The sequence below is a fragment of the Lithobates pipiens genome, unplaced genomic scaffold (genome assembly GCF_037356315.1).
Source record: "Lithobates pipiens isolate NorthernLeopardFrog02 unplaced genomic scaffold, aLitPip1_a1.2 Scaffold_19, whole genome shotgun sequence".
Classification (NCBI taxonomy): domain Eukaryota; kingdom Metazoa; phylum Chordata; class Amphibia; order Anura; family Ranidae; genus Lithobates; species Lithobates pipiens.
In genome coordinates this window covers 432,195,752-432,210,634 of record NW_027507764.1, presented here as the reverse complement: position 1 = coordinate 432,210,634, position 14,883 = coordinate 432,195,752, and the positions used below count along the sequence as shown (strand labels likewise).

At 43.6% G+C, this 14,883-nt stretch overlaps 1 protein-coding gene across 1 annotated transcript in view; it reads left to right on the top strand.

The window, feature by feature from the left end:
* The window catches only part of B4GALT6 (beta-1,4-galactosyltransferase 6), a 118,417-nt gene that overhangs the window by 84,630 nt on the left and 18,904 nt on the right, over window positions 1-14,883 (top strand). The window contains exon 4 of the mRNA XM_077492612.1: window positions 3,001-3,122. Within this exon, the coding sequence (XP_077348738.1) occupies window positions 3,001-3,122 (122 nt within the window). The remainder of the gene's footprint in view (window positions 1-3,000; window positions 3,123-14,883) is intronic.

Here is a 14,883-nt window from a genome sequence, read left to right as displayed (position 1 = left end):
ATGCCGTGGCCACTTGTGTGAACTAGACCAAAGGCCCATTGCACACTGAGCCAGTTGAGCGGCATAGACTTTGGGAGGCTCCCTGCAGCGAATCTGAATGCTGCACCTGTACTTCCTGGTGCACGAAAACGCCGGAGGCACCCGCTGCAGCTGAATATTTGCATTCAACCACAGCAACGAAAGTATAGTGAGAGCTAAACTTCCCTACGTGAATGAAAGTGTAAATTCTGTAATAAAGAAAGGCCAGTCATTCATAAAATTCTATATGCCTTTAGGGACTTTTTTCAAACTGCAGATTTAAAAATAAAAAATGTTTCCTGGATGTCTTCTGTAGGTGCTTGTAAATTGATAATGCATACTTTTTATTTTACATGAGTCAAGCTATTCGCATATGATTTTTAGTTTACAAGATGTTTTGCATTTTCAGCCTGTATTTGTTTTACACACCCCTCCCAACCCCCACCAGCAGATCATGTGTTACTATCCATGTGCTGGTAATTTTCAGCATACACCAGAACATGTCTGAGGAATGTGATTTGACGTTCAGCTACCCGCTTATATCTGTGGGTTTCCTCCATCACACTTGGTTGGCATCGGGGACAAGTTGTGAGCATGCAAGCTTTGGCCTCAGGTTCTATAACCGTTCAAAATGAAAATAAACCGATGTGCCCGCTCTATAGACGGGTCAGAAGAAAAGACTGGTGTCTGGTGTGCAGTCTGCTGTGGCTAATCATCCGGTGTTATACTTGCCAGCTGTCCCACCTTTTTTTTTCCAGGGATAGTCCAGAAAGGTTTTTGTTTTGTGCTTTATGTAGTTCGGGCATTATAAATTATTTCCACTTTACTCATGTTCCATTAATTTCTTATCTTTTTACTGACTGGCATGCTTTGTACGTTGAACTTTAATCAGTATGTGGTAATAATTGCAGTCATTACAGAACCAAATGATAGTGCCAGGCTCCATTCAATCAATCTCCATAATAATAAAGAATAAACAAAGAGCGGAGGTGGAGGTTCCATATGCAGGAAAGTGACACCCATGGCCTTGGAGCAGGGAGAGGAGATCCTGACTACTGTGGGCAATACTCACCATTGCAGACTTTTTATACATTTGTTATAGTTGTAACTGGTTAACGGGGTCTGCTGTGGTCATTTTCTTAATAATTATAAGTAAGAGAAAAGACTAAAGTCCAACAATTTCAACCATATGTATTATTGGAACAATATTTTATGTCAATCATTACAGATAGTCCAGCCACACACCTCTTTATGGGCTTTCAGTTAGAAAGCTGAAGTGTGAATGGACCACAAGTGCACTGATCAGTTCACTAGTAGGCCATTGAGAGCTAAAACCTGTCTGCCTCAGTGGAAGATGGGACTTGTAGTTCATTCTTTCACAGGTCTTTGTGAATGAAGGACATGGCAGTTTATAGTTCATATAAAAAGATTATAGCAATGTTTGTGTAACCATAAAATATCCATCCGCGAATGGCAGCCTTCACAAGGGGATTAGAAGCAAAATCCAGCAGGGGCTACAGAGTATAAAAGAGAAGAGAGGCGCCTCTAAGTGTAGCAATAGGAGGATGATCTATGTGGACAGCTTTACCATGCCTTTGCCTGCATACTTAGATGTGCCTGTTATAATCACCAACCATGTGAGTTGCTAAATGTTGTACCTTCATTAACCACTTCAATACCAGGCACTTAGACACCTTCCTGCCCAAGCCAATTTTCAGCTTTCAGCGCTGTTGCAATTTGAATGACAATTGTTCGGTCATGCTACACTGTACCCAAACTAATTTAATAGAGCTTTCTTTTGGTGGTATTTGATCACCTCCGTTGCCTTTTATTTTTTGCTCAACAGATAAAAATAGACTGAACATTTTGGAAAAAAAACTAGTTTTTCTTTGTTTCTGTTAAATTTTTTTGTAAATAAGTACATTTTCTTCTTCAATGATGGGCACTGATAAGGCGGCACTGATAAGGCAGCACTGACGGGCACTAATGGGCACTCATAGGTAGCACTAATGGCCACTTGTAGGAGGTACTGATGGGAACTCGTAGGCAGCACTGATGGGTACTTATGGGTAGTACTGATAGGTGGCACTTATAACACTGATTGGTGCCACTGATGGCACTGATGACACTGATGGGTGGCATTGCTGTGCATCAGATGTTATATAATGTTGCCAGCCAGTGCCCATTTGTGGGCACTGATTGGCACAGATTGGCCATAATTTGCACATGTGGATGGCCATGGAGTACATACCTGGCCATCCACATGTTGCCCCCTTCCCTGGTGGTCCTGGTGGCTCTCCTGGTGGTCTAGTGTGGGTATTCGAGGGGGGGGCTGAGCTGATAAACAATCAGCGCAGACCCCCCCCCCCCCGTCAGAAGAGCCGCTGATCGTCTCTCCTCTACTCGCGACTGTCAGGCGCAAGTGAGGAAAACCTGATCAATGGCTTTTCCTGTTAACATCGTAATCAGCTATGATTGGACACAACTGATCACGTGGTAAAGAGTCTCTGCCGGAGGCTCTTTACTGAGATCGGTGGAGAGGTGTGTCAGACTGACGCACCGCTCCACTGATCACCTCATATGACGCCCAGTCAGGATAACAGAACCACTTCCCGGACATCAATCTGCTATTGACCGGGCGGGAAGTGGTTAAATGTAATACCATATTGCTACACTTTAGAGTTAAAGTAAAAAAAATGTCGCTTGTCTTGCAAAACGCTTTAAAACCAAGGTTTTACTGTATTGTGAAAGGTTAACTGAAACAGGTTTGTATGAAAGTGTCCTCTTTAAATGCTATTTCTGTAACAATTCCCGTGTATGACTCGTAATCTTCTCTTATCTGTTCATGAGCATCAGGTTAAAAGACAACCAATTTTTTCACTATTTCCTTGTTTATTTAACTGGGCTTTTTCAGTTGTTTCTGTTTTAAACTTGCAGCATAGCAAAATGCGGACTTTTAATTAGAAATGTTTTTTGATGCAGGTGGGCCTACTGATATTAACATGAGTGAGATCTCATTAGAAGAAGTTTATCAGATGTTTGCTGATATGGGTATTGGACCTGGAGGACACTGGAAGCCCACAGACTGCACTCCTCGGTGGAAGGTGAGAGGATCAGTAAAGTATATACTTCATATGTTGGACCAGGCAGTGATATTCTGTACTGGAAATGGTTCTAAAAGCTGAAAGTTTTTTTACCTTCATGCATTTCATGTGTGAAGGTAATAACCTTAAGTATGCACCCCCCCCCCCCCCCCCCCCAATACCTGCCCGATCCAGCGATGTGCATGAGAGCTGCTGCTCTCCTGGGGGTCTCTGTCTCCTGATTGGCTAAGAGGCACCAGAGCCATTGGCTTCCATTGCTGTCAATCACAGCTCACAGGGGAGGGGGCGGCACCATCTTCTGCTATAGGGGCACTCGGAGAAGAGGGGGGCCAGAAGCGCTGGTGGATCAGGGCTGCTCTGTGCAAAACCATTGCACAGAGCAGATAAGTATAACATGCTATTAAAAATAAATAAATAAAACAAATGCCTTTATTATAAGACTAGGCAATATGTTGGCTACTGAACAATCCCTCTACTTCCCCTTTAAACATCTGTTTCACCCAAAAATGATGCTGCAGTTCCTCGGTAGACCCGACGGTTATTGAGATTTCCTTTCCTCTCTGCACCGCAGCTGTTGGTGCCCATTTGCACCTTTCTGTTTTCAGTGCATTATGAGAACACATGCGTGTTTTATGTTGCTTGCTATTGTGCATTGTGTCAAAGCAGCCCTTTAATGCTCCATTCACACTTGTTTGTCTGCAAATTTAGGGCAACTTTGACGCAACTTTGGGTGGGTACAGTTTGGATGCAAATTTGGTTTTGACCAGTGATAATGGACAACTGTTGCATTGTATAACTTTTGGGTACGGCTTTAATGCAACTTTTGAGGGTTAACATTGAAGTCTATGGCCCTCAAGTTGCGTGAACGTCGGACCAAATGGTGCATGAACTACTTTGAAGTCACTGCAACTTTAGGTTGCACATATAAATGGTTATTATTGTATAGTGTTGCAGATACCTGCCAGATCTTTTTCTGTCATGTTTCCTGTCCACAAATGTTAGAGGAAGTTCCGCTTTAAGCACTCCTCACCCCCTTCTATGCCACATTTGGCATGTCCTTTTTTGGGGGGGGAGCAGCTACCTAGTTTTGACAGGTACCCCCTCCCACTTCTGCACAGGCTGCCTCGGTGACACAAGCGGATGTTTTCCTCTCCCCCTCCCTCTCGGCAATCTTCTGGGTTATGTCACAGGTCCCAGAAGATTGCCTGGCCATTGAGGAGACGGACCTGCCTGTGAGGTCCCAAGCTGTCACAGCTGGGTGCCCACACTTGTAATGCCGGGAAGAGGCAAGGGAGAGAATGGAGGGTTCGGGCGGCCGCATTTCTTCATCATGGGACAGGTGAATGTGTGTTTATTAATAGCACCTACACTTTTTGTAGCTGCTGACTTCTAATAAACACCAAACGACTGGAAGTCCACTTTAAGTTGTAAACACCACTTTTACCTACAGGTAAACCTATAATAAGGCTTTCCTGTAGGTACCGTGAATATCTGCACAACTTGCACAGTTTAGGAGATATTCACCGTATGCGCATTTACCGATGTCTTCAGCACATGCGGCTCCTGCCGTTTCTTCAATAGCCATGCCATAACCGGCGGCTCACAGCCGGAGCCCGCGAACCCAGAAATCACTCCAGGAGACATGTCGCCGGTCACAGCAATGTGGAGTGACCGCTGCAACAACTTCGATCTAAGGTAAGTATTTTCTAATGAGCTAGTATGCAATTCACACTAGCTCATTATGCCTTTGTCTTGTAGGGTTTCTTTTTTGTTTTGTTTTTTGGAGTTTACAACCACTTTATTATACCAGTAAAGCGGAACTACGCTTTTTTTTTTTTTTTTTTTTTTTTTTTTAGCACTACAAACCAAAAACCCTATTTAATTATTTTTTAATGTTCAAAGCAAACTCCTCTATCCATCCATGCTTTATTATGCTGAGAAATCATTTTTGAAAAACACCCCCTAGCATTTCTGGGGTAAGGGCAGATGATTCATGTAGCATTTACTTCCTGGAATCCATCCGCCCTTCACTCAGGCATGCAGGCAGGAGGTCGTAGTTAGCTGAGAAAACCTCTCTTCCCCTCCCGGAGACTCCTGGGATGTATGACATCATTTGCCTAGGCCTGGAAGCCAGGATGTAGCAGAAAAAATGTAAAAAGGTTAAAACGAGTAGATATGCTATATTTTTCCTATTTACTAATGCTAGCAGGGTAAGGGCGGTTTTCAGGCGCTACAGCGCTAAAAATAGCCCCTGAAAAAACCGGCCCCTTTCACTCCAGTGTGAAAACCGGAAGGCTTTCACACTGGAGCGGTGCGCTAGCAGGATGGTGGAAAAAGACCTGCTAGCTGCATCTTCGGTGCGGTGAAAGGAGCGGTGTATTCACCGCTCCTACCAATTGAAATCAGTGGGACAGTGTGGCTATACCGCCGGCAAAGCGCCACTGCAGCAGCGCTTTGCAGGCGGTTTTAACCCTTTTTGGCCGCTAGCAGGGGTTAAAACCACCCCGCTAGCGGCCACAGACCACAGCTAAAACGACGGTAAAGCACTGCTAAAAATAGGGGCGCTTTACCGCCGACGCCCGCACCGCCCCAGTGTGAAAGGGGCATTAGGATTAAAAAATAGTCAGTGTTGCTTGAGAGAGTGAAGTTCCCTGTGAATAAGTAGTGCCACTATCATACCCACTATCTGCTAATGCCAATAGAATTGTCAACCAGCCAAAAAAAACATTCCACTGCAACCAAAGTCCATATTTGTTTGCACAATTTTAATATCCAAGGCAGACGTGAGTTATGGTGTTCCAAATAAAGATGGATGCTGACTGTGTTGGGCTGGATTATTGCACCCAGCATTTTATAGCGGCTTGGAGACTGTCTTTGCTTAGTTTGTTTCTCTGCATTTTTTTTTATTTATTTTTTTACGAGACTGTAAACTGTTATGTATGTAAAGGTATTAGAAGTCATTTTCATGCTCCAAATTCATAGTTATTGGTAGGATTTTGGCAGAGATCGTTGCTTCGCCATCTGGCCCACTTCTCTTTATGGGTCTGCCAATATCAACATTCCTGTAACAGATTTTTCCAGGGTTGTTAAATGGTTTACTGTACTGGCAAGGGGCTGTATGGGACAGCTACTGTTAACAGAATCTGATCAAACATTTTTTGTTTAAGTCCGTTTTAGGGGGATACCCTAAGGAAATGCAAATGATCGGAGGACATTCTTTCATACGTTAGTTTTTACATGATCAAAGGTTTCAGGATAAATGCTTTCCTTATTACTAGCTTCCTCCTGCGTGTGTTTGTGTGAGTAACCGTGGGGGCAGCTAGGAATCCGTATCTAGGACACACCTAGTAAATGCTTACCGAAGCTTAGCACTTACAGGAAATCTCTATGGGAATTTTCCACATGCTTTTCTCTAGTAAAATGCATTCATGGCTAATAGATTTTTATTTACAAATTCACAAATTGAACCAAAACTCAGATCCAATCAGGATGGGCCCATGAATAGCAGGCAATGTCGGATTTTTATGCTGTGCACAAATAAAAAAAAAACTTTTTCCGTCATGTAAACATGTGCTCAGCTAGAAGTAAAAATAAATAAATAATAAATATATACTATACTGTCAAAAGTATTGAGACACCTGCCTACACATATGAACTTTAATGACATCCCACTCACCATGTGTGGGCTCCATTGGACTTTTTCCGTCGGATTTTCCGACGCGCAAAGTTTGAGAGCTGGATCTAAAAATTTTCTGACAACAAAATCTGATCGCATAAATTCCGATCGTGTGTAGAATCTTCCGACAGACAAAGTGCCACGCATGCTCAGAATAAATGAAGAGATGAAAGCTATTGGCTACTGGCCCGTATGTGTTTGACGTGACCTCGTTCAGAACGATCGGAAATTCTGTCAACTTTGTGCGACCGTGTGTATGCAAGATGAGTTTGGGCCAAAATCCGTCTGAAAAAATCGGATGGATTTTGTGGTCAGAATGTCCGACCGTGTGTACAAGGCTTTAGTCCATAGGGTTCAATATTGAGTTGGCCCACCCTTTGCAACTATAACAGCTTCAACTCTTCTGGGAAGCGTCGTGTTGGAACAGGAAGGGGCCATCCCCAAACTGTTCCAAACAAGGTTGGGAGCATAAATTGTCCAAAATGTCTTGATATGCTGACGCCTTAGGAGTTCCCTTCAATGGAACTAAGCCCAACCCCTGAAAAACAGCCCCACACCACAATCCCCCCCCCCTCCATCAGATGATTAGGACCAGTGAGGTCCTTAAAGACATGGGTGAGCGAGTTTAGGTGGAGGAACTTGACTGGCCTGCACAGAGTCCTGGCCTCAAACATTCCCATAGACACACTCCTAAACCTTGTGGACAGCCTTCCCAGAAGAGTTGGCTGTTATAGCTGCAAAGGGTGGGCCACCTCAATATTGAACCCTATGGACTAAAGCCCCGTACATACAGGATGATTGTTGGCCAACCGAGCGTACTAACAGTAAACAATTATCGTTGCCACAAACACGGACATATTGACCTATTACAAGGAATTTCAGCTCTTGAGCGCCACCCTTTGGGCCCCTTCTACTAATTTCGTGTTTGGTGAGAATTGATTCTGAGCCTGCGTGTTTGTACTTTAGACTTTTGTGTGACGGATTTGTGTACTGACCATACTAAAATCTGACGTCAAACCGTTGTTTGCTGAAAATGTACTAGCCTGTCATCCAACATTTGGATGAAAGTTGGACAACAATTGTCAAAAGCAATGTACTAACGGTAAGATTTTAGGGCAACAGTCTGTCAACAGACAATCCCCTGCCAACAATTGTATCGTGTGTGTGTGTGTGTGTGTGTACGAGCCTTAAGACACGCACATTAAAGTTCATGCGCGTGTAAAGGCAGGCGTCACAATACTTTGGCAATATAGTGTGTGTGTGTACAGTATATGTGTGTGTCTGTGTTTGTGTGTATATATATATATATATATATATATATATATATATATATATATACATATATATATATATATATATATATATATACACACACACACTATATTGGCAAAAGTCATATAAAAAAAAAAATATATATATTAGTGTGTGTGTGTGTGTGTGTGTGTGTGTGTGTGTGTGTGTTGATTGTATGATTTGTGAATGTGTTTTTGCCTGGTGCACCTTCAGAAGAAGCTGATGTTGGTTTTTTTTCTGTCTAGCCGTAGTGATTCCAACCCGCATACTTGGTGCACTGAATAAGAGAACTGAAAGTGTTTTCTTTTTTTTTTCTTCAAACATTTTAAAAATGGATAATTGACAGATCTAATGTTTCATGCAATCACACCACGGACGAGGAAACTATCTGCAAAATCTATTTATATAACAACCCATGATCCACAATGTAAAAGGGTGCATGCAGTCTGTTGCCTCCTGTATTACCTGGTTGGTTGTATCCTAGTGATTGTGGTGGCTATTTTGACCCCAGAAATCGAACGCCTTTGCATGTAACATCGGTTTTAATTCTTTCTTCATTTCCTCCTCCTGTTGGAATGTGGGTTTGTGACAGAATGTGAAGTGACTCAAGTCTAGAATATCATTTTACACGGAGATTTATTTCAGGATGTACTTGCCCAATAACCCATTGTCACAAGGTCATAGTGGATGTTTGCGCCTCTTAAAGAAAAAAAGGAAGTAATTAAATTTGTAAGGGAAAGTGCTTGCTTACCCTGTTTCCCCGAAAATAAGACCTAGCATGATTCTCGGTGATGGCTGCAATATAAGCCCTACCCCTCAAATAAGCCCTAAAGTCCTTGTAGGTCTTATTTTCAGGGTAGGGCTTATTTTTGGGAAAACAGGGTAGGGCTTATATTGCAGCCATCACCGACAATCACGCTAGGTCTTATTTTTTGGGGAAACAGGGTAGTATACCGTATGTATTTTTTTTTTATAGACATGGACTGATTTTAAGTTTGATTTATGTTCTTTATTACCAGTGGACTTTTATTTATTACAGGTATTTGTCACCAAATTACACAGAGGTTTACATATTGTATATATTGTACATTCACATCAGTCCTTACTGTCAAGGGCTTACAATCTAAGGTCCCTAACCCACATTCATACATACGCATTTTAGGGCCAATTTAGAAAGGAGACAATTAGCCTGCCAGCGTGTCTTAGGAATGTGGGAGGAAACCGACTCGGGAAATTGGGAATTCCAGGCAGGTAGTGCTGTGGCAGGGATTTGATCTGTTGACCACAGTGCTGCCAGGCAGAAGCGCTCACCACTGAGGCTGGGTTTGCACTTATGTGAATTGGATGCAGATTTCCCCGCATCCAATTCACATGTCAGATCCGCATCCAATTCGCATTTCAGGAGATTGGGACCGGCACTCTATGGAGCCGGATTACACATCTCCGGAGCGGCTCCAGTGTGACTTGCACAGGGGTCCCGTGCGTTTTCTGGTTCGTTTCAGGTCCAAATTCAGCCAAAAATTCAGGCTGAAATCTGACCTGAAACGGTGAATGGGGACGCACCGGACCCCTGCTGGGAGCCGCTCAGTGCTGCGCCAGTCTTAAAGTGGATCTTCACCTATTTTTAAAGTTGCTGTTGGATTCCTTTCCGCCTACTATAACACTAATGGATCGTAAAAAATATATTTTTTTTTACATCTCTACATACCAATTTATTTTATTTTTTTCCTTTTCTACTCCATAATCTTCAGGAATGTATTTATTTTTTGCTTGAGAGAGCAGAGAAGGAAGTTAGAAGCTGATTGGCTGCTATGCACAGCTGCACCAGTTTTAGCAGATCTTTCACTATAGATCAGCCTATGAGAGGGTGGGGGAGGAGGGCAGAAAGGCACTTCCAGTCCTTGAGAGGGCGGAGCTTAATCCTCTGACCGCCTGATAGTGCAAACATCATCATAGAAACTGGGGAGAAGGGATCATCGCTGAGGGGGGGGGGGGGGGGGAGTGAGTGATCTCAGCTGACAGCAGGTTTTAGCCCCCTTTCGGCTGAAAACAGGTCACAGGAGTTCAATTTTGAAGCATGACATGTTGGGTATCAATTTACTCGGCGTAAACTTATCTTTCACAATATAAAAAAAAATTGGGCTGACTTTAGGCTCGGTTCACACAGGGGCGACTTCGCCGCCTGACAAGTCGCGCTCCGTTCTGTACTATGGAACCGTTCTAATAGGAGCGACTCAAGTCGCTCCGACTTAGAAAAAAGGTTCCTGTACTACTTTGGGGCGACTTCAGGCGACTTGCATTGACTTCTATAAAGAAGTCGTTTTGCAAGTCGCCGCTGATCGTGTGCAGGTCGCGGCGCTGCAAGTCGTGCCGCCCCTGTGTGAACCGAGCCTTACTGTTTTCTTATTTTTTTAATACAAAGGTGTGTATTTATTAAAAAAAAAAAAAAAGTGCGCTTGTAAGAACGCTGCGCAAATACAGTGGGGAAGAAAGTATTGCAGCGACCGCCATTTTATTCTCTAGGATGTTAGAAAAAAATGTATAATGTTTGGGGGTTCTAAGTCATTTTCTAGCAAAAAAAAATGTTTTTAACTTGTAAACGCCACATCTAAAAAAGAGGCCGGTCTTAAAGTGGTTAAATTCTTCCATCAAAGCTTAGTAACTTGCATTTGTCATTAAACATTTTATGCATTGATGGCTACATATATTGTAAATGTGCCTTTGCCTTTATAATATAAACTCAACAGAAGTGTGTTAATTATACAGTTGAAGTGGAAGTCGACGTTCTGTAATAACATCTTTTGTCTATCAGATGGGTGACGCTCCAGATGTGCCTTAAGTTACGTTAATAAAGCAATTCTTCCTTTGAAGCCCTTATTTTTTAATTGCAATAAGGACCTGAACAGTATTTTTATTGAAGCAAATTATATTTGCTCAATTTCACATTGATCTGTCAAATGAAATGATCCTGGGAAGATGACAGAGAAAGTTAAAGCATAATTACTTACCGTATATACTCGAGTATAGGCCGACCCGAATATAAGCCGAGGCCCCCAATTTACCCCCAAAAAACTGGAAAAAATTATTGACTCGTGTATAAGCCGAGGGTGAGACATGCCTGTCCATCCCTGTGTGTCCGTCCATCCCTGTGGGTCCATCCATCCCTGTGTGTGTGTCCATGCATCCGTGTGTGTGTCCATGCATCCGTGTGTGTGTGTGTGTGTGTGTGTGTGTGTGTCCGTGCAGCCTACCTGTGTCCAGCCTGCCTGTGTCCGTCCAGCCTGCCTGTGTCCGTCCAGCCTGCGTCCCGTCCAGCCTGCGTCCCGTCCAGCCTGCGTCCCGTCCAGCCTGCGTCCCGGCCCGTCCCGTCCCGAGCCGAGCCTCCGTCCTTCAGCTCTTCGTCGGCGGCCATTCTAGGATTCAAAAGCCGCGCCTCCGTCGGTGATAGGCGGAACACTCAATTTCCCACTGACTGCTGTTCCGCCTATCGGATGTCCGTGATAGGCGGAACACTCAATTTCCCAGCAGCCTGTGTTCCGCCTATCACGGGCATCGTCTCATCCTCGTCCGTAGTACGAGGATGAGACGATGCCCGTGATAGGCGGAACACAGGCTGCTGGGAAATTCAGTGTTCTGCCTATCACAGGCGAAGGCGGAGCCGGAGGCGCGGCTTTTGAATTCTAGAATGGCCGCTGTCTGTCTGCTCGACACGCTGATCGAGCGGGCAGACAGCGATGACTCGAGTATAAGCCGAGGGGGGCACTTTCAGCCTCAAAAAAGAGGCTGAAAATCTCGGCTTATACTCGAGTATATACGGTAATCCTCTCTGCTTTTAATCTGGATTGATGGTTACATGGTAGGTGAGGTGGAAAAAAGACACAAGTCCATCAAATGGATTCATTAAGCACTACAATACCGGGCACTTTCACACCCTTCCTTCCCAGCCCAATTTTCAGCTTTCATCACTCTTGTACTTTTAGTGACAATTGTGCGGTCATGCTACACTGTACACAAATGAAATTTTTATCATTTTGTTTGCACAAATGGAGCTTTATTTTGGTGGTATTTATTCACGACTCAGTTTTTTATTTTTTGTGATATAAGTGCAAAATAAGCAGAAATGTGGAAAAAAAAACAATATTTTCTTTTTTCTATTTTAAAAGAAATCCAATAAAATCAAATTTTGTCATAAATTTAAGGCAAAATGTATTCTGCTACATGTTTTTGGTAAAAAAAAATTCCGTTAAGTGTATAATAATTGGTTTGTGTGATCATGGACATATGTATGCAGGTGATCACGTACATATGTGTGCAGATAATCATTGGGACGTGATTTTAGTGGGACATATGTGGGGGACATGTATTTTTATTATTTGGGGACGTGTGTTTTGGGGACATGCGTGGGGACATGTGTGTTTACACTGTGTGGTGTGTTGTGTGTTTACACTAGACCGGTGATCAGTTAGTAAAAAGCTGTCAAAATAGCTCATACTCAGTGATCACCAGCCGGCTGCAGCGATCTGCTCTCCTCTCCTCAGCGATGACTTCCGTGTAAGGAGAGGAGAGCCGATTGCCTAGCAACCGACTGTTTGTTTAGATCATATGACGGCTGTGATTGGATGCGGCCCTCATGTGATCAGGAGGGCCAATCAGAGCCCTCCTGCCGATCCGAGATGTGCCGTGTCCGGGTGACACGAGCGCATCGGGATCGCACCGCTGCGCGGGCACGCCCACACGATCCCCCTCCTTCTGAAGGACGTTCCTGAACGTCCAGTCAGAAGGAGGCGGCTCTCACCCAGCCGTATATGTACATTGGCCAGGTGGGAAGTTGTTAAATACAGAACGGTGTTTGAAATTTTGTCTCTTTTGGGGCTTTTATTGTTCCAGAAAGTTTGGACGAGGTATCCACATTATCCTTTTTATTCTACAAATGTGGAAGATAGAAGAGGTAGAGATATACTATATTACTATAATTATTAGGACACCCGCCTTTACACGCACATGAACTGTAATGGCATCCCAGTCTTAGTCTGTAGGGTTTAATATTGAGTTGGCCCACCCTTTGCTGCTATAACAACTTCAACTCTGGAAAGGCTGTCCACAAGGTTTAGGAGAGTGTCTATGGGAATGTTTGATCATTCTTCCAGAAGCGCATTTGTGGCTTGCAGTCTCTGCTTTAATTTATCTCAAAGGTGTTCTATTGGGTTTAGGTCAGGACTCTGTGCAGGCCAGTTAAGTTCCTCCACCCCAAACTCACTCCTCCATGTCTTTATGGACCTTACTTTGTGCACTGGTCCAAATAATTTGGTGGAGGGGGGATTATGTTGTGGGGTTGCTTTTCATGGATTGGCTTGGCCCCTTAGTTCCAGCATGCCAAGACATTTTGGACAACTTTGTGGGAAGAGTTTGGGGATGGTCCCTTCCTGTTCCAACATGACTGTGCACCAGTGCACAAAGCAAGGTTCATAAAGACATGGGTGAACAAGTTTGGGTTGGAGGAACTTAACTGGCCTGCACAGAGTCCTGACCTCAAGCCAGTTTAACACCTTTGGGCCTTCTCGTCCACATCAGTCCCTGACCTCACAAATGCGCTTCTGGAAGAATGGTCGAACCTTCCCATAGACACACTCCTAAACCTTGTGGACAGCCTTCCCAGAAGAGTTGGGTGCGCCAACTCAATGCTGAACCCTACAGACTAAGACTGGGATGCCATTAAAGCTCATGTGCGTGTAAAGGCAGGTGTCTCAATACTTTTGGTAATATAGTGTATGTTTCATAGTAACCAATCAGATCTAAATCTAAACACACCACTGGGAAAATGCTTGGTTTTGCCTGATGTTGCCCGGTGTTTATAGTGTGCATGTGGTTTATTTCAGAACTGTCACGTTGGCTCCGGATTTTATTCATGTTTGATTGTTAAGCTCAACCTTTACCTCTGTGCACTTTGAATTATGTGATTTTTAATATATCATTTTATAAGCAGTGAGATCAATAAGCTTCCTGGCATTACCTCCTGTCCCTTTACTGTAACTGGCAGGCTTACTTTAGCACGTGTATCTGGTTTCCACCGTCCACCCCCCTGTCATACATCTAATTCTGCATTCCGATTAGATATGTGCAGAGCTGGTGTGTGCATGGAAGAGTGACGAGTCTCCATTCGTTAGGCCCATGCCTGAAATGGTGTGCCGTCATTATTAAACCAGTAGCATTTACTTTGTCACTAATGCCAGAGGGGTCAAGGATTTTACAGAATTACTGGTTAGGCTGCTATATGTTATGTCCAGGCTGTGTAGCTTTTGTTTAGGTCTTGTACACACAGACATCAAAAGAAAATGTAACTTTAACTTTAATAACTTGTGCAATGAAAAGGAATTTGGTTGTCAAGGAAGCTTTTAAATAATTCAGTGTACTGTAAGTACATACCAGAGCTGCTCGTGTTACTCTGCAGACATGACCTGCATTCTACGTATAATGCCGCGTACACACGAACCAGACTTTTTCGACGTACTTGGTCCGATGGTCTTCCCGACGGACTTTCAGCGGAGGTCCGGCGGAATTTCAGAATGAACGGACTTGGCCACACACGACCGGACCAAGTCCGTTCGAAAGTCCGTTTGTTTTGAACATGATGACGTAAACGGGTCTAAATAAGGAAGTTCAATAGCCAGTAGCCAATAGGTGACCTTGCGTCGTATTTGGTCCATCGGACCAGTATACAGACTAATGGTTTTCCCGATTTTTTTTTTTAGTCCATCGGATAGATTTGAAACATGTTTTATTTCTAGGTCTGTC